Source organism: Eucyclogobius newberryi, unplaced genomic scaffold, assembly GCF_026437365.1.
Source record: "Eucyclogobius newberryi isolate DKJ021-1_F unplaced genomic scaffold, fEucNew1.0.hap1 SCAF_3, whole genome shotgun sequence".
Taxonomy (NCBI): domain Eukaryota; kingdom Metazoa; phylum Chordata; class Actinopteri; order Gobiiformes; family Gobiidae; genus Eucyclogobius; species Eucyclogobius newberryi.
In genome coordinates, this window is record NW_027315945.1 from 23,525,993 (window position 1) to 23,546,932 (window position 20,940).

A 20,940-nucleotide genomic window follows, 5' to 3' on the forward strand; every position below is an offset into this window, starting at 1 on the left:
TGGCAGAGCGCTACCGCGAGTTTGTCTTGCCCAGAGCAGAAATCCAAAACAGCGCAAGATTTAGGTCAGCCAGCAAAAAGGAGGGAGACATGAATAAAAGGAAGACAGATATGAAGAGGTGAAAGATGACACAGGGCGCCTCAACAGAGAGTAATAAAGGATGATGGGAAAATAATAAGGAACAAAAGCCTCATCTATCCAGTACACAGCAAAACAAGGAGGGAAGTGTGCTTTGTTAATATAGTGAGCAGTGTCTGAAAGAACAGCACTTTCACTCAAGGGCTTGTTTATTGTAAGTCAATAAAAGTACTTACTGTTACAGTATATACAGACATTGAGAATATGTTGTACTATTTGAGGAATGCCTGAATCCTAATTATGTGTTCCCCTGAAATTTGCTGTGCGGTCTTAAATTGTAGTAACCAAAATATTTTTTAAGAAGTCAACACTACATCAAGGCTCAGACTGTGAATTTAAACTTTATTTTATCATTGACTTGCAAATCCGTCAGATCTGTGTGTATATTTTACACTGTATGTTATCTCTGCTGGAGTGTGTCGGATTAATCGGCTCTCAGCAGCATGTCAGGAAGGACAGGAGATGGGTGAGGCACCCTTGTACTAAGGTTTTGTGAATGGTTATTTTTGTTCATCCACAAACGCTTAAATATCATTAAATGAGACATAAATAGAGAAGAATGAAATCAGATTTTATTTTTAGGTGCTGAATATATAAATGTCTATTTTTAGCCCTACATTTAATTCCTCTAGAGCAGATAACCCTATCAAAATAGTGACAGAGGCAAAACAGCTCTCCCTTCTGTAGGTCAACCAAGCGTGAGATCAGACAATAACCAAGCCCCATATTCCCCACACTTTTATTTCACCTTTCTCTTCACATTTGTGCTGCGATGAGGACCACATGCTGAGAGAGAGCGCATGCACATGCACATAGGAGCTCTCAGACTGTGCGTCTATGTGTGTGAGATGGCAAATAGAATGACATTAAATGTAATTGGCTCTGCTATATTCCAGTCAGCCGGCATGTGGATAATAATCGTATAATATAAACATGAGCTCCATATGGTACAGTGAGTTCATTGGTAAACAAGCTTCACTGACCCCGACACTTGGTAGTTTTATATCTGCACCTTATGCACAAATGCTTGGAGATAGATAAAATATAGAAATGCAGCTATCCAGAGATGTTCCTGGAGAACCTTACCAGTCCTGAAGCAAAGAACACAGTCAGTAAAGCCAAACAGGCGCCCATCACTATGAGCAGCAGAAAGACAATCAGAGGATGCTGCTGGCTCATACAGTAGTAGGACTCGTACAGCCCGTCCTGGGACTTATTCCTCATGCCCCGTCCTTGTTCACACGCTTCTGTCTTATCCCAAACTCCGGATGCCCCAGCCTGGTCCAGGAAGTACCGCTTCCTTCTGATTGCTTCCTGCCACATGGATCTTGGAGGAGAGGCAGGTCCGCCAGCGGAGCCAGGAATAGTTGCACTGTCTAAAACAGATGAGTTCCTGCAGCTCTTCGGTACTCTGGCTTGAAAAGTCCTGCTCTCCTCCTTCTCCCCGGGAGCCTCTTCTCTCAAGTCTTTCAAGTGCAGGCAACTGAAGGTGACGGACGGTGCCGAGTCGGAGTTGGAGACAGCGTGCGCCGGCCAGAGAGGTGAGAGGAACGCGGCGAGGGTAGAGCGCAGCATCCTCCCCAGTTTCCTCCTGCCAACATGTTGGAGCAACAGAGAAATGAGGGGAGTGAGCAGACTGAGTGCTCTTTAGTGTGCAGGGAAGAGGGAAGTGGGAGGGAGGAGCGAGGGAGGGGCAGAGAGGAAGGGGAGAGCAGCAAGTGAGCCACATGGAGCGACGAGAATCATTTACAAGTAATTCAATAAACTCAAATTCAGATGGGTTTCGAAGGCAGTAGAATAATCCTTTATGGTAGATCCAATGACTGTTTTAATTATAATAATTATCAATTGTTGATAATGTATCAATAGCTTTTAGTTATTTGTTATTTTAAATGTATTATCTGTTTACATATAAGCCTATCTATTACATGTAAATCTTGTCAGAATGCACATCTCTTCTTTTTGGTCTCCATATTCAGTCCTCCATCTTTTGTTGACAGTAAATTAACATATCAATCATTTAATTGGGTCTTGTGTAGAGGCAATATTTTTCAAGCTGCAATTCTATGCACAAGTCACCTGATCCTGTAGCAATTACTTAATTTGACAGGCTAAAATTTCAGAAACGTTTTTTGAGAAGTAGACAATGAATACATCACTGCGTAAAATGTCCAACCAACCATGATTGTACACAGACAAGACACATATTCACCCAGATGTGTAGGTAATCCCGCTTATTTATCAGAATTTATGGACTCACCTGGCATCTTTTTGGATTCAATGCATTCATTGTTCCTCAATTCTTCCCCAGTCTGAAAGGTCAAAATAAAATAAAAAAATATGTGTACTCAAAATAACAAGAAATAACTGTATATCTTACCACTCGTCATAATCATTTTAGTTTAAAACACAAGAAAAACTGAACATCAAGGTTAATTGAGTTGAAACAGCAGTATAATTGAGTGTCATTGTCAATGATCCACCAAGAACACTAATTCGGGAAAAGAGCAGGTCTTTAAGAAACAAAACCTAATACTGCCAAACTATCTTCTAATGAGCATAATGAAAAACACATACTAAGGCATTTCATTATTCATGTTTTCCATTGGCTTTGTCCATAGCTCTGACTGCCAGGGAAAGAGCTGATGAATCTGTCTTTATAGCCAAAAAACAGTACAGCTTCATTACGCCCCAAATTTGCCTTCTTTATCTTTAATCCCACTGTTGTGTTTAAAATAGAAGACATGAGCATTAACTCACAATTCACTCTGTGGTTAGATTAATTGTGTGTTTTTTGCGGCTTGTGCTCACTGTGTCCTCTACTTCACCCTCTGTTTTTGTCATCTTGCTTCAATTCCACTTCTTTTTACCCTTGGATTAAACCAAGTGGAGTAAAACTCAAACTTTTCTCTCTATAGACAATTCAATTTAGTTTTGAGCTCCACTGCTTTCAGCATGGTGCGTTTCCCCCAGGTCCTCAGCTGCTTTGCCTTACCTTGCTCCTCTGAAATCATGACCTACTTCTGCCACCAAGCTCTACAATTTTACTCAAATTTCACTCGGCACAGCTACAGATATACAGTTTACCAGCTATTCATACAGCTTTGAGATGTTAATTTTCTTTCAATTGTAGATCTAATAATGCTAAGCTTTTTGCCCAACAGGAACCCCATCACAGTACCTTTAGAGACTTCCTAGAAAAATGTGCCTTTTTTAAAAAGGCAAAGTCAAAGTGGTCTCGTTACTGCATACCAGCTCTGATTGGATTGTCATTATAGGTTCAATAGATGTTAATAACTTAAAAATTCTGTGAAAAACTTGAAAACTCGATTGGGTTTTTTATGTTCAAAGGGAAATGTTGCATATTGAATGTTGATGAATATGTTTGTATAAAACAACATGTGGACTCTTGGCAATCCAATATGGATACTTTCATTTCTCTTTTTAGTTGATTTACCCTCTTTGAACATCTTCAATCATCCATTTTGCAAACGATGATAGCAATAATCGTGTAATCAATAATTTTCCGAAACAAAAGCTTTTTCCTTCTTGTCTCTGCTAATGACAACTGTAGAGTATGTACATATATATATATATATATATATATATATATATATATATATATATATATATATATATATATATATATATACGGTAGATATATATATATATATATATATATATATATATATATATATATATATATATATATATATATATATATATATATATATATATATATATATATATATATTAATCCCTTATGGTTTTCTATTTTAACACTTCTTTTGCTGCGACACTCTGAAAATTCTCATACATAGTGCAAGCCATAATTTAATTGGGCATATTGCTATTCTCTCAACACAAGGTCAAGCTAGACAAGGGCTGTGCTGAATTGGGCACCTATACTCACTAATATCCTGACACGTCTCCTAGACAATTAGGGTAATTCAACATTGGTAGACAACTCATTGTAGAGAAAAGACAGCTGGTTCAGCTGGTTAAGAAGGTAGAGATTTTTCTTCTGCCATAATTTTCACATGGCTCCACTTTGAAAATGACTTCAATTATTCAGAATGGCACCACCGCATCAATGGAGTAACGCTCTTCCCTCACAGTTCATAAAGACTATTGCACATTTGGTTCCTGATACAAATTGAAACTTGAAGTATTAATCAGCCACACAATTTACTTACTATTCAGCATTGCAAACTTTTATATCAATAGTCAATTTACACAAAAAGTGAGGATTAAATATTAGATGAGAATAGATCATTTAAATATAGAAATGCACATTATAAACATGTGAAAACAAAAGTGAGAATGGGCAAGTTTTTGACAAACCAGAATGTTTTTTCACATCTTCTACACATTATGTGCATGTCTTGTTGTATAAATGTAGCACTAGATTTTAAAAGCTGTTTTTTTCATGTTTTGTGTTAGAAAGCACAGTGGCAGAGATTGATACAGACCATATTTCCGAACATGACATCTTTTGTATGAGGTACGAAATAAGATTCAGATCTGATCTTTTCCAATGTGACTGCAGCGTGAACACACAGGTCACATGAATCTGATTGAATGTTATAGGTGTAATTTTGTTCTCTCTTCTCCACATCGATAGCTTCAAGGCTGTTGGGTTCACAAATTTCATTTGCGATGCAAAAAAATCCGATTTGCAAAAAAGACCACTCGACCACAGAGCAGCACTATAATATCAATTTGAAGGTGGAATAAGAGCTCAGCTGATTCTTCCCTGATTGACTATATGGCATTTGTTAAATGGGGTTTAGGATGCACAAGCACCACATTTATATTTCTTATCATTCCATCATCTCTCCATCTTTTTCTCCATCAACGATCCATTCTCATTCCATTCCCATCCTTAAGGCTGTGGCTCTAACCAGAGGTACCAGTGTTTAAGCAGGGCTCCTGCCCTGCAGCAATGACCCAAAGAAACAAGGCTCTGTGCATGAACAATTTATTTTACAGTAGTCGCCACTACAGCAGCGCGGTTGGACCCAGCTAAGAGCTGTTTGAAGGATTCCTTGCCCCAAAGTGCCAGCCCTGAGCAGAAATACTTGAAAGATGGGTAGATGCGTACCAAGTGGAGTGGAAAAAACCCAACAAAATATATTGAATTTACACACAAAACTAACATTCTGACTCTTTTTGTTCTCGTTCTCTTTTTAAGCTTTCTTCTTTCACAGTGCTGCATCAATTAATTTGCTTGATTTAGAAGTGGTTTTATGGCAGATGTCGTTCCTGCTATAGACAATTAAGTACATTAGCATGCGACCTCTGGATGGACTTCATAAAAGAAAAACATATGATGCAATAATTACTTGTATAATAATACTTGTAGGTGCGCTTGTGCGCTTGATTTGTAGTATTCTTGATGTGATTTCTTTATTTCTGTCATCTGGTGTAGTCGTTTCTATGACAGCAAAAGTCAGCCTGATGCATTGCTTTAATTATGAACCAGAAGTCTCCTTATAGCCTATTAATATTCCCATACAATGTCTGGGACTGCATACAGATGTACATGAGTCAGTTGCATTATTACTGCTTGAATTGTAAATCAGTTTCTACATCAAACAGGAATAGTGCAAAGGGAAAAAACAGACAGACTCCTATTGGCTTTTCAAAGTTAATCGGAAATAGACTTTCAAATATGCCTCTGCTGTCAAGTAAGATCAAATTTAATAATAGACCTTTGCAGCATCAAACACTACATGAGTCTTATTACTTGTGTATGTATGTCTAGTCTTTCAAAAGGCACAGGGGTATTAGACGTACTGCAACATTCCACGGTAATTAAGCAGCACACAAAGCAGCACAAATAGTCAAAACGTGCTGCACGGTGGTGGAGTGGTTAAGTCACAGCACACATATACCAGGCTCCAAGTGCAGCCGGCTGCAGTGCCATGAGTTTGAATCCCGACTCCGATGATTTACTGTGTGACTTCCCCTCTCTCTCATTCCCCATTTCACTTTGTCCTCTCCTGTCTATAAAAATAACCTAAGGCCTCATACAATAAACATAGGTGCATTGTGTGGAAGAACTTACTCAAGCAGACTAAAAACAATAAAAACACATTTCCAAATAATGTTGCTTTTAAACTGAAACCAAATTATAATAGTAAAACTATAAACTCAATAGGGACAAGATATGATTATCTGTCACCCATACGGTTCTACCATATCCTTAAATACTAAAACAAAATAATTCAAATATAAAATATCACATATAGCAGCAGATTTCTTCCAGAAAAGCACATCATCAGATTCACAAACTGAAGTTTATCCTTGGTCTTGTCTGGAGGACCTCTGTTTGAATCGCACACTTGATTTAAATAGCCACTTTAACAATTAAATTTTTTGCCCGTGTCAATTCAACCTGCTGAAGGCTCTAGTCTTGGTATGGACAGTGTTCAGTCAAGCCCTATTAAACAAACGCTATTAAAAGGCAGCTCCAGTGCAGAGGCGAGGACAACGCCATACTGTGGGTCCATTTGCTCTCAAGGCTAAAGGAATATAGATGATTTATTACATACACCAGTATGCAAAATAAGATAAAGAACAGAGAGATGTTGTGATTTTATGGAAGATGGATGCTTTATATCCTGAACAAATCTGACCATTCCCAACTTAAGACAACAGTCACCACTGTTTGATCAATATGTGTGTAACACATAGCCTACTTTGTGTCAATTCATTTAAGGGGAACTAACAATTGTACATGGCCTACCCTCAGGGATAGATAGGGTTGTGTAGTGACCAGCAGATGACCTCTGAATGTTGCTTTGGTGACAGGAATGCGGGAGTAAGTTTGTACCATGGTACTAGAGATGTATGGCATCTCTGCAGGAGCAGAAATTTCATGCTTTGAATGTTGGAAAAACCTTTTTCTATCAAATGACAGAGCCATTTTCTCTCCAAAGACAAAAGCTAAAACGCTAAAACAATCATCTGATTGCAGACTTTGTCCACAAGATGATTATACTGAATATAATGTTATTGTGTTCTGCATGTTCATTTAACTGTTTTATAACAGTTTTTTTTATAACAATTTTTTACATGTCTAACTATGTGGCCTAAAGGTTAATAATAAACAATGGCTGCATTATTTCTGAACTTTTTCTTTGATCAACTCTGACTCAGCATGCGTGCTCATTGGTCGAACACTGGTGCAAAACCAACCTCCCAGGGGTCTGTGAGAGAAAGAAAGAGAAGACAACTCAGCTCCATCAGAGGAGGTCCATGAGATAGGATCTCGGGAGATGAGGGCTCATCTCTGGCCGAGCAATGCTAAGCTAACCTACGGAACAAAGAACTGGAAACTGGAAAACTGGAACTTTTCTCTCCCATAAATAAGAATTTGGTGGCCGTTTATAGAAGTGATTAAAACTGCATCAGGCAAACTGAAACTCTTAATTCATTCATTCAGATATTTGATTATAGAATTGTTAAATGCCTAATACAGGATGGTGCCCCACATAACTCTAATAAACAAACCCACACTCATGTAGTGTGTTATTTTTGAAATATTGATCCAATTCTTTAAACTATATAAATTTTGAATGTCACCCTCTCTCATAAGTATGAGGACATGAATGGCATTACAGTACTTGTACTAGTAAGACTCCCCTACAGTTAATGTGACTTGGGTTGCATGAGTAAAATGTAACAGTAATTCCTTCTTATACTGTATCTATTCACAACACAGGCGAGCTCAGTGGAATATAGAGTAACAAGTAGAATGCAAGGGGTCATGTATTGTCTCCAACCATCACAACACAAGACTTGGCAAGGCTGCAAAGAAATAATGTTTTCCCAGTTTAAAAATGACAGTACAGTCTATCAATGTGGGGAAATTAAATATACATTCATCTGATTTTGAAAATGCTGCAGAAAATGGTTGCTAAATTAGTACTTCATAATGAAAATGCCAACAAGAAGAATTGGAGGACCACCAAATAGTTGCCTAAACAATATCATGCCAAAAACGTGTTTTTCTCATCTTTAAATGTGCATATTTCAAGCAAGAGTAAAATTATAATTAAATCTAGCTATTAAGAGAAAATGAACTCTATAAGGCTGCTAAAATTGTTAATACTGCCTTTCCCAATATTACTTTAATCTGTCATCCTGCATGTCCAATACCCACAACAATACTAAATCTAGTTATATGTATTTATTTATTTTTTTGCATTTTATAGTTTGGTTTGTTAAAAAAAAAAATCTGCAGAAACCGTGTATTACTATATTGCTGTACTAAATGACATGGATCTTTATTCATATATTCTGCCGTTTTAGGTACCGCACTCATATTATTATAGAAATACAACCATAATGAATTAGTCTCACGCATTAACATGTGGTCTGATCATCCTCACACGTTATTTTCAAACTTGTGCCTCTAAATGTGACGCCAGCAGCGGTGTGACAGAGTGCTGACAGACTTTTGACAGCTCTAAAATACAGTGCACAGCTGACTGGCTCACATGTTCAGAATGTGATAATGAACAAGGAACGCAATTAGAGTCCTGTCGCCAATGAGGGCCGCAGATGTTTGCGAGCATGGCAACAGCAGCGCCAGACTCCGGCGTGTTCTGAAGGAGTGTGAAGGCTTTTTTCCCCCAACCTCGGAGACACAAGGCTAAACAGGGAACAGGTGAAGGTGTGAAAAATCAGGACAACCTCACTGCACCTGTCCTGCTTTCGTCTTTGCACTGTCTAAAACAACATTCTGACCACACTGAAGGGCTTTCTTACAGCAAGCAAGGTCACTCTGCACAGAGCTGACAAAATATGCTCTGTGTCATCACTGTCGCTTTGGAGATGGAAAGGTTTAATACCAAACAATTGAACATTCCAGAGAAAATAGATGGTATTAAAGAAACAAGCAGGAGGCAGACATTCTACCGGTAAAGTTATATAGTGCACCTTCAGAGGGCTTTTTACAACTACTTTGAATACCACGGTCTTTTATTGGCTTTAGAATTACTTGGAAAACAGTTCGTACACAATAGCTACAGGTTAAAATCCAACAGATGAGCTACACCAACATCTAATGGCACAGTGCGTATGGAATTACTACTGACTGCTGTAAGGAGACAATTTGAACACCGACTGAATAATAACAGGACAATAACAGACATTCAACAGAAGTTCATGGATTAGGACAGGCAGACGTAGAGCTCCAAGGGCTATAAATACACAGGATTACTGAAAGATGTGTGAGTGGAGCAAAACACAAGTCCCAGTAAAAATACTTTACCATACAGTTAGAACCTCACGAAGAAACGTTTTGTATAATCGTCCGAGAGTGTTTTCCCAAAGGAGTAAATAAACATACAACGGACAGCAAACGTGACAAATTAAAAGAGGGCAATCAAAGAGGACGGAAATATATAAAGATCTCCATTATACAGTCAATGTTATTTTCCTTCTTCCTATACACCTCATCACGTAACTTGTCAGTTGTACAGCACATCCCTGACCTTGCTCCTCTCATTCGCCATTGTCCTCTCCATGGACCACTTTTGATAAATACTGAGCACTGCCAACAAAGCATAGTTCAGATCTGGCCCTTTTTTGTCAATTGTCAAACACATCAGTAATGCAGACGTTTCAAATCCCTTGCTTTCTCCCCCAACGATTAAATATTTATGATCTCAGTTCTGTACTTCGACTATAGCCACACAACTGTGCGGTGCAGGTTTTGCTTTAAGTTATTTTTGACTTGGGACTTAAATAAAATATTATACAACAGTCAAGCCCTATAAATTGCTCAAAGTTATGCAATATCAATTAAATACTTAGAGCGCCTTAGTCTTTTCAGCCCTATTATCAGCCTGAGTATCTCCATATTTACTTTATCACAAATCTACTGCATCACTGCAAGCTGAGAGCACATGAAAATTAAGCAATTATAAGCCATCCGTAACTGTCATAAAAATTCCTTTCCCGTGACACTGATCAGATCTGAATCCCTGCATGGAAAATTAATCATCTAACAGTCAATTCACCTGTCAGTTTCCCCTCTGTCCCAACTGCAGGCTACATTCAACACACTTGTCAAACTGAAATATCATCTTCAACCGCTTCTATTTCACACTTTGATGACTTTCATCTTAGCTGTGACGCTTCATTTAGATGAGGCCAAAGCGCAGAAAAACACATCAGATTTTACACCCGGGTGATGATTATGCTGTGTAGGTATCATTATTGTATACATAAAGCATGCATTTTATTTGTTGTGCTACGGTGATTTCCGTAATGCACTTTTTGAAATGGAAATGTAGTATTTTGAGTCAACGGTTGCGGCAATCAAATTGGTTGGCACAGACCATATCCATATTTTATGTTTTCTTTGAGCCATTCCCTTGAAAAGTGTCCATATCAAATATTCCTTCATCTGACCTTATCACTTAGCAAATATTCACTCAGTCAAACCAAATTTATCTGAACTCAATTTAAACACCAGTCGGTATGAAGTGTTCCTCCAGTTTGTTTCAGTTTAACTGCAACACAAGCAATACTACTCAGGGTCTTGGTTGAGTCAAATGTTATAGATTAAAACCTATATCTTCAATGAAACTTAACTGAAACATTTCCTTATGGATCATACATATTGATGAGCAGAAATGTTGTTCACATCAATCTGTGTAAACATAAATATACATTTCCTTGGCTGGAGGCTTTAATAAGGAATAGAGCGATATAATCATAAATATTATATTATGTTGCAAAGAAAATCTCACAAACGAAGCTAAACGAAGGGATTAAATAAGAACACATGCCATTAGTCCACACAGTTCTGACTTTGACCATCCTCTTTGTTCTTTCTCTGCACCACTTTTATATATATATGTTATATACTGTAGGCCTACAGCTACTACTCTTCTATATTTATTAATAAACTATTAATAAATATGGAGGAACCAAGCAGACATTGTACTCTGTCTGTAAAGCTTTACATGGCATGTTTCTTATCAATGGATGTGTTGTATAAGATCTGAAGAGGGGCCGTTCTGAACAGACTGATAAAAAGGTTATTTTTTTGTGAGGGCCACCTGAATACTGTTTACGACTCACTATGATCATTATCCTGAGCGGAAAATGGGAGCTTCTTTGAAACCTCACCCACCTCGGGCCTCTTAACTCCTTCAAGAAAATAAATGGAAATGACTCACCATGTTGTAACAAACCGTGACATGAATCATGATGGATGCAGAGAAGTTGTCCAGAACGCATAAAGCAACAGCAAGGCATTCCTACAAAACAATGCATTATTTGAAAAAAAAAGAACTGTATATCAAGTCCAGTAACAGTGACTTCTATGTGTGAATACTGATCAGAATATTCACCAGGGAATGTGGCCTACATGTCATATGTGTTATGTTTCAGAGCTGTAAACGGTGTATTGGCTATAGCTTTTTTGGCCATGGCCCCCGCGCGGTCAAATAGCCCAGCAGGCAAAAAATAACATGGCAGTTTCGCGGCTCTGTAGACACTCCCAGCTTTTTAGGGACGATTTGATAACATTTATCTTATTTTGTGAAAAATTGCAGAAATGTAAGAAATTTACAAACAATGAATTGCTACATGTGTATTTTTAAATAATTCAAAATATACCATTACATTGATTCAGACAAATACAATTGAATATAGACTTCATATTTTGATGTTTTGTCCGATTCTCAAACCGGATGTCTCTGCGACTATGGGCCTAAACAGGGGTACACGTGGGGTACACAGTTGAAGTGCGTCCATTTGGCTACTAAATATTACAAACGGGCCTAATGGAAAAACATGCCTTCTTGTGGTTAGTTGATATAAAATAAAACTACAGGATAAGAATAAAATGGCACTGAGAGACTAAATTAGATCAAATGTTTGCGTTTAATGCGCATATGGACAGGAAAGCAGATGTCAGGCCACGTGCTATGCTCCTTTGATTTAATTCAACATGCTTCTCAATGATAAGGCTATTAAATATTAGTCTGAAGTGAAAGCATCCTCGTGACGTCATGAAGTTCAGCCTTTCGTGGACGCTCATTTCCTCGACTCTTCGAGTTTGAGACTTTTAGCAAAGCCTCAAGAAGTCCGAGGAAAGACTTGTTTTTCAGTCATAATTGAATTAAGCTACACCGCTTACAGTTCCAAACATTTTCAAAATAATAAAAGTTTTCCGTTTTTGGTGTATGACGTTTGAATTTGGGATTTAAATGATACAACAGTGCCCCCACGAGGCAGACATATTAAACTGAAGATAGTGCTCGCTTTGGACCAAATAAGAGGAGGACATTGATTTCCCCCTTGCCTGACCAGAGTCCTACATGCTGTTAAATTAGTCAAAACGTGTTGGGACTGGCTGGTCAAGATTTGTCCTACTGTGGAGAAATTGCATTGCTGCAACTGTAGAATAATGCACACCTTTCACAACATTAAATATATGAATACATTATAAAAGATTTATTGGCCATTTCAAGAAGACCTAAAGCAACACTTTACTTTCTGGAGGTGGCACCATCTGATAATAGATCCATGAGGTAGCACCATGTCACCTGCATGATTCCATGGATGAAGGCTGGTGTAAGCTTGTTGCTGTGCGTCAGGGAGGTCTGTGTAAAGCGGAGACGCATACACCAACCAAGAGAGTTAAAGCCTCCATGGATGTTTCCTGCCACACTGGAATGTATAGCAATGAAACTAAAATTTAGTGGTGGGCTTAAGATGCCAGTATTTTGGATTATTAAAACATTAGGCGTTTTTGAAATACATTGAGAAAACTACCAGAGACCTAGAGACTGATTCAAAACTAACAAGCCTCAAGAGCTTCTGCAGCCCAGCTGCTGGAAGCCAATGTCACATTACACAAATCACTGAAGACTTTTAAAATGTTTATTAAAAAAATAGAAAATTTTACATAAAAAACAGGTACACATCTATATCGTCATTTACACATTACAACCCATTCTTATTGACACAGATATGAGCAAAGGATTTGGTTCTTGGCCAAAAAAATAAATAAAAAAAAATAAAAAAAAAAGCAACCATCCTCTACGAGTCGATTAAAAGCTGCACAAAAAAAAGGATGACGCTAATGGTATTAAGTCATGACCACAAATATGGAAATGCAAGTTACTGGGCAGTCTTATGTAAAAAGACTGATACTTTACATCTAAGCAAGAACAACAATTGTCCTAAGCTCAAGTTCTTTATGGATTGCTGTGCAAACTGTGCAGCTTTGAAACCTTGTCTTGTGTCTTAGAAATATTTTATAAATACTGGGGAGCGCCCCAAAATATATTGACCCTTTGAAAGTGTCTGCTTTAAGTGAAATTCAAGGCAACATGATGCTGAAGCATTTGGGCCAACCTCTGAATGAAATGCTAGGGGTAAAATTGACAATGAGGACAAACAAACTGAAGGGCATAGTTTGGTCATTTAAAAAAGGAGGCAGTCAAGCTGTTGCTTCAACAGAATTAAGTAGGAAAAAAGCACTTTGCTGGTAATAGATAGCACCAACTGTTAATGGCATGTAAACACTGTAAAGACTGCACCCTTAATGAGGGCCGCAATCAAAACTGCAACTTAAGTATTGGTGTCAACAGGAGTCGCAAATATATTTGGAAGCCAAAAAAATTGAATTTATGACAACATAGTAAACAAACATGAGGATGGCAACAGAGGGCTGGCCTGTTTGGCACATTACTCATGCTGTAATATAGCGCCCCCCTCAGTCCAAAAGCTGAACACACTCATTTATCCAAGGCCCTTAAATCCATCTATTGCACTGTTGGATGTCTAGAAATAAAAAGTGGGGGAACCCCCAAAAAGTAAAAAGTGAAATAAATTAAATAAAAAACATAAAAGTTGTTATTGCACATGGATGCAAGTAACGTACAAAACAGTGCCAATGTGAACAGAAAATTTCCCTTGGTGACAAAACATGAACAACCACATACAAAAACAACACTTGGTACATTCAAAACATGTAATCACAGTTTAAGCACTTCAGACAAGGTCCATTTTGTGCCATCACAACAAAGACAACAAGTCAGCATTGGCTGCATAGGTATTAAGTTAGTGCTTTACTTCAGCCCCAGGAGACCATTTGAAGATGGTCAAAGCTGGAACAAGAACAGTCATTCACAGCCCAACCTGCTTGTCGACCAGTTAGATTTACAAACCAGCGAGACAAGATGAGGCTGAGAATGTTCGTTTTATGGCACATGATGCTACAAACTTCAAGTCAAAAAGATCTTGATCAAGTTCCCCAGAGTCACTCCAAGGCAATAACCGGGGAGTAGAGCTAGCCACAAACGAAATAAACTAAAAGACAGTGCTGGTGTGCATCTTATTTGAAAGAACTTGCATCCCATAGGTTCCTCTATTCCTGTTGTCTCCATTTTGTCCCCATTCACAATTGAAGGACCATTTCAGTGAGTTCTTTGCAAAGGAAATTCAGTTTAGAGGGATCCAACCTGAATTGATTTCAATCTTTTGGGCTATTTGCTCTCAGAATTCCAGTTTGTCTCATTATGTATTTAAATGACAATTGCACATCGACGAGTCTCCTGGCAGACTTTGAGATTTTAAAACATGTAGCTTTGAACTCATCTACTCGGGTTCATTGTTTGAAGATTTTCCCGCTTTCTGCGGCGCCACGTGTTTCTGTTGCACTGTTGTTGCTGGTTTCTAAAAACTGGTGCAGAGTTGAGAGTTTGTGGATCAAACAGTCTTGGACTAAAATTACCTGGAGCTGGATGTTGGCTTTGCAGACTGCTGACTTGGTTGTGCTTGAAGCTAAATGCATGTGGCTCTATAGACCCCACTGAATTGGACCTTATGGGGTAGTGGTGCCCTCCCAGATGATGGAGCTGGTGGATAGGGCTGGGCAGAGGTGACAGTGTGTGTGGAGACATCTGTGCAGCTTGTGACGCGTGGCGATGCACCACACCAAGAGGAGGATTATCATGGTAGAATTGGCACTCTGATATTGAGGGTATGTTCAAGGCCTCAGGAAGTGGCATTTGAACCTAGAAATAAAGATAAATGTTGAGTCAATGAAAAAACACAGCTGATTTAGATTGCAATACAATGATTTATAAAAAAGGTTGCATGCTCATGATTAGCTACGAAAATGTGAGAATTGAAATGGGTTGGCGTTTTCTAACTCTAAAGTGAGGTCTGCGTGGCCAAAAGTAGTCCTCCGGGGGGTTTAGCTTGGCTTAAAGAACAGCCAATCAGCATTCATCCTAAATGGTTATATAGTAAATCATTTGGCTTTCCTTTCTTACAAGTTTGTAATACATGCAAAGTCTTGTATTTAGACAAAGACATCATAAAAAAAATGATAAAACATTTTAAGATATGAATTACTGCTTACAAATGCAAACCCACCTGAGGTGCAGAAGGAATTAAGCCAGGCAGAAGTGTAGTCCTTAGGTCCGTGGCCATCTGGATAACCGAGTGGACAGAGGCCAGTGTGAGTGGGTGAAGTGGGTGGATCGCAGCAGTGCTTTGAGGTGAATCGGACTCCTAAACAACCAGATCATGTTTATCATTCAAATATCAAACCTGGTTTAAAAAAGGCACAATATTAAAGACGTAACTTACAGCATCACTCCCTGAAGAAGATGACAGAGAGCATGCGGAGGATGAAGAGGAATGATGTGGGCTTGGGAGGAAGACTGGAGAGGGTGAGGAGGAGTCAGCGCTCAGAGGAGAACACGTGTCCCTTTGGTCTTCCATAGAAACCAACATGAGCCTTGCAAGGTCCTGCTCACACGTTTCTATAGCAACTGCAAGTGAAACATTTCATTTTAATGACTCCAATACAAATGACATTTTCAACACTAGTCAGCTAACCATGGTTCTCTTGTTTGGCATTTTGTTTAGCTCCCCATTTCTTGATTGTCCACTCTCTGTAGGCCAACACTTCTGGGCTGACCTTGATGATGCGTCCCAAGGTACTACAAAAAGGAAATGCAGAAAGGCATAAAAAAACTGAATATACTAATATACATATACACTATGATAAATTTTAACAACCTACCCATCATATTCTCTATTTGGGAAAGCACGCGCTAATGGAGACATTCCATGAGTTAAGACCATGTAGGCAAAGTCAAACACTTGCTTGACCTGTAGGACACCGTATGAACTTCTACCAACGTCATTTCCTGTAGAAATGATTAAATTATTTCAAATGATGCCTTTCATTTTATGTGAATTCAGGCAAATTATATCTATAAGTAATGACCTAACCTGGTTGTACGGGGTCTTCAATGCAGAGCATTGAGGGCCGGTTCCCACTGCCCATAGTTTTAAGCATTTCTTCCTTGCACAAGTAGGCACCTCCATTCTTCACCCTTATCCCAGTCTTCATGTAGTTGAAATCATGACCATACAACTGGAAGAACTCGATGAGCAGGATGCCCAGATTGATATTGGATCGTCGTGTGTCAATTCGAGGGTGGAGCTGTAAACAGTCAAAATAGAATTTCAAATCATAGTATTTAGTAAGAATTTTCCAGTTAAGAGACAAATTGTCATGGCATTTATAAAAGGTTGGAGTTCAGATGTTCAATACCTTGTCATCTCATTGCAGAACCCAAAAGTAACAGACTCATTTGTTTTTAGAAGGATCAAATCTTCCCAGAAAGTGTAGACATTGACATTATTGTTCATGCAGATTGATGCGTTACCAAAAATACCTGCAGAAAACTGATGGCCATTAGTATAAGGCTGTAAGAGCTGATGCCTCCTGTGAATACTTCATTTAGATCCCTTTGCAAAAGAAACTGCTTCAGAACAAAGATGAGAGGTGGAAGAACAGGGTATTTCTGAAAGAAAAAAACTTGTCAAAAAAAGTGGCTCAATCTAATGCCAATAATCCTTTAGGATTGTGAGATTTACTTTGAGATAACTCTTGATAAACTGTGCCGCTTTTACAGCAGTCTCTACGTTGAAGCTTATATCAACTTTCACTTCAGTTTCATGGTCAGTAAGCTTGATGATTGGAACCTGAAAAAAGGGTCACATTTAGTATAGTCAATTGATTAAAAAACAAACAAAACATAATGATAATATTGGGCCTTTCAGGAACCATAATTATTATTTTACCTTTTCTTTACAAACCAACCAATTTTTTTAAACCATTACTACTGGTACTCACATTTAGAATAATTATTAGGCCTACAAACTACAGCATACCCCCAGACCACGAGTTAGTTCCTTATGATGCACTCTGAGCTCATCAAACACATCCAGGTCCTTTTTGACCACGTTCTGGTCCAGAGCTGCCAGTCCTCCACTGGACACAATATGGAATTAGTTTAGACTAGTTTTTGTTGGGAATAACTATTAAGTGCACGTGAAACAGGCAAGAGCAAAGTGAGGAGAAGAAAAGACAACAGCAGAGTCATAAAACATGTGTTTGGAACCAAACAAGAGCAGCGTTTGTTTCGCTTACGGTGGGATTAGGTGTGCTTTGAGGGAAGTGTAGACCTCACTCTGTTGTAGTGACAAAGTGTAGTGTGCGGCTATGAGCAGCAAGTGCGCACAGGTCAATCTGTTATCAATAACAGGCACAAGCAGTTGCCGATTTCGCAGCGTAGCGGTCGTATCGGAGCCCCCCGCACAGTCATACATATACATATACATATACATATACATATACATATACATATACATATGCCAGATAGAAACGTTAATTAGGGAGGGTGTGGCCGACGGGCCTTAGTTTGCCCACCTCTGGTCAAGGCCCTTTGACAGATTCAAGCAGCTGGAGTTGGCCTGACGTCTTCCACCGCTCTGTGGTAGTTTGGTTAAATATTTGAGCTACAGTGCATTACTAGTTTCAGCGCTCACACGCAAAGTTTGAAAAATGTGATCGCACAGAGCAGCTACAGCTTCTTTCAAAGAAGCCTTCCCAGACGACCTTACAGGAGCATGGTTGGTCAATACAGACAGTGCGATTAGTTACTTAATGTAAAACCTTTCGGAATAATCACATGAGAACACATTCACTTTGAAAGCCCTAGTCAAAATACAACAAATGGATAAAAAGTAGACATTTCAATTTAAATTGTGCTATGCTGTAGACTTACAGAAGCCTTGTCAAGGACCTTGATGGAGTAAGGGCCAGCCACATTGTGTTGTTTCAGGGCTTGTTCCAGTTCTTGCAGTGGAGGGTGGTCCCACTTTCCAAAGACCACAAGGTCAATGTCACTGGAGAAAAAAAAGGCAATGGATTCAGCATCTTATCTGAGAAATTTAAACTGTACATAAAACACAGTTGAGAAATGAGCAGCAAACATTTCGTACCAGGTAAAATCTCCAGAAAACAGAAGTTACCTGGTTGGAAGATAAAGTCCGGTGCTAAAGCTGCCAAATATCTCCACCTGTGGAGCAAGTCATTGAGTTAAAAACAAACGGGCACAAAAAATATATATATGAAAAAAAAAAAAATGGACAAAGAAGGTTGTAAGCAGTAAATGAATGTAGTCATTGTCCTGGGACTTTTAGCGCACACACAACCTCGCCAAGAAGCAAGAATCCCCCGCAATTGTCAAATATTTGTGCAGTGTAATCTGGAACCACTGACAATAGCGGCGCAGAGACATGGAACCCTTTGGCAAACCTTCTTTTGCCTGAAAGATGCAGTGCAAAAACAACATGGCAACTAGTGTGTGTGTACAGAACTGATTTAGCGTCTGTGCATCGAAAAAGGATCATCTGGAAGAATGTTTGTATTTTATTGTATTCCTGTGGGCATAATAAAATAAATTAAAATAGTTAAAACATTGCAAAGGGCCACCTGAAGCTACGTTTATACCGGTAACAGGAAATGCATCAACACAAATATAAAAAAAAGGTTTAATAAGGAAAGGAGAGCTATGATAAAACAAAAACAAAAAAGCAATTAGACACGTTTTCCTATTTGTGTTGTAATCCAATTCTGTTCAAAGACATTTTGCGAACTGACCAAGACTGAAAAGAACAAACTTTGCATTTCAGAACTTGTTTGTACAAATCTAAACGACAGGGTGAACCGTTTTATGCCAAATAAGACCTGCTGTGTTGTCGTGTAGGAACTGATGGCACTTCTAACAACTGCAGCCTTCGCCATCCATCCAAAGTGCAATTTTTGACTCAACTGCCATCAATCTTGCAGCCCTGGACAGGACCAATGTGCCTTACTTTGGATGAAGGCCACAAATCTCTGATGACACGCTCTATTCTGTTGACAACATCCCTCCTCATGGCCTCCTCCTCAGGTCTGGGTGACATGAAGTTGAAAAAGTCCACTATTTCTTCATGGAGGCTGCAAACAAACAAAACCCAGCATCAGTGCAATTGGGACAAGTCACGCTCCGACATGACACACGCATTTTTGTTCTCACCAGAAACACAACAATTGTAAAGATGCCCGTTTACACCTGGGCCCAATTTGAGGGGGGGTCTCCCGGGTGCGTCTCGCGTGTAGGCGCTTACCCATTGATGCCCGGGCTGTAGCGCCGCGTTTTCCACAGGCTGCTGCTACCGGAGGAGTCTACGTAGTGTCCGTTGCAGCCGTATGTCAGGAGCGGGTGGATGCCGTGGAAAGTGTTCGCCCGGTTCAAGTGCTTCCTGCGGCCGTGCGAGTGGGACTGGTGGTGGTGGTGGTGGTGGTGGTGGTTGCTCCCGTGCGGCGGGGTCTTCATGCCGGTGGGGGTGTGGCCGGCGGACTGTTGCATGCTGAGACAGTGTGGGTGCTGCGGCGGCGGCGGGGCCAGTCTCCGGTTGTTCTCGTTCAGCTCCCGCTCGTCGTAGCGCGTAAAGGGACCGTCCGCGTTCAAATTGTCTATTCGCAGCGAGGAGCCGGAGGGCGACGAGCTCTCGGCCTCCGAGTCCAGCGAGGAGGAGGACGGCGAGAGCGAGCCTTTCCGCCGGACGCTTCCCCGCTCCGCGCTGCCGTCTCGCTCCGACAGTTTGCCGAACACCGCTTCCGACGGCGCCGCTTCGTTTTTGCCGTACTCGCCATTGAAGTCCGGGGAGTTGAACGCGTTCTGCGCCGCGACGTTGCACTGGTGGTGGTGGTGGTGGTGGTGGTGGTGGTGGAGGTGGTTGTCGTTGCCGGAGTTGGCCGCGTATCCCTGAGAGTTTTCCCAAATGTGCATCCACAGGGGATTGGCAGGACACTTGTGCTCCTGCTGCTGTAACCAAACGGTCCTGGGATCCATTGGACTTCGCGAGACAACCGCTCACAACACAATGACAAGTCTATTTCGCGCGCTGTATTCGCGGTGGCGAGACAATCGTAGCAAGCGGAGTTACTTGTTACCGTTAACGTGCTTCATGTCGGGGAATTGGCTTCGGATTTTTTTTAAGCGGCTTGTCCAACTCCACTCCCCATGTAAGACAGCCAATATGGCGCACCCAAAAGCACGGAGCGGGCTCTGCGCATGTCTCAGGGATTTAAATCTGAGAACACACCCCTCCGCGAGCGCACATTCGTCAAACTGCAAATAACCGATCACAGCAACCGGAAACAGGATTTAGCCCCATGTCCTTATAGTTCTAAAGGATTATAAACTACACGCACCAGATATATTCCCACGGATATAATATATATAATCCATACATTTCGGTTTATGTTTTTAGCACAGGTAACACAGTATCACAATTTATTTGCCCGAGTCTGTTTTAGTATGTTTTATTTTGAAGATGATGTGCGGTGTTTCTATAATAAACAAGTGAACTTGCAGTTTGGTGAAAGGTGTGATTGATAATGCAAGTATT

General features: G+C 39.8%; 2 protein-coding genes across 3 annotated transcripts in view; both read right to left on the reverse strand.

The window, feature by feature from the left end:
* adcy2a (adenylate cyclase 2a) overlaps positions 1 to 1,768 on the reverse strand; it is a 39,505-nt gene extending 37,737 nt beyond the window's left edge. For both annotated transcript variants that reach the window (XR_011929027.1, XM_072460006.1), the window contains exon 1: positions 1,225 to 1,768. Coding sequence is in view for 1 of the 2 variants with exons in the window: in XM_072460006.1 (XP_072316107.1) it covers positions 1,225 to 1,713 (489 nt within the window). In the remaining variant the exon portion in view is untranslated. The remainder of the gene's footprint in view (positions 1 to 1,224) is intronic.
* An 11,268-nt stretch (positions 1,769 to 13,036) lies between these two features.
* LOC140373994 (terminal nucleotidyltransferase 4A-like) lies at positions 13,037 to 20,597 on the reverse strand. The gene is made up of 12 exons (XM_072460756.1): positions 19,654 to 20,597; positions 19,360 to 19,483; positions 18,514 to 18,560; positions 18,267 to 18,387; positions 17,074 to 17,181; positions 16,872 to 17,000; positions 16,423 to 16,636; positions 16,211 to 16,337; positions 16,024 to 16,127; positions 15,772 to 15,956; positions 15,556 to 15,693; positions 13,037 to 15,191 (listed from the first exon to the last, which is right to left on the reverse strand). The coding sequence occupies exons 1-12, from the start codon at positions 20,379 to 20,381 to the stop codon at positions 14,769 to 14,771; spliced, it is 2,448 nt and encodes an 815-aa protein (XP_072316857.1). The 5' UTR covers positions 20,382 to 20,597; the 3' UTR covers positions 13,037 to 14,768.
* Between the last annotated feature and the right edge of the window lie 343 nt (positions 20,598 to 20,940).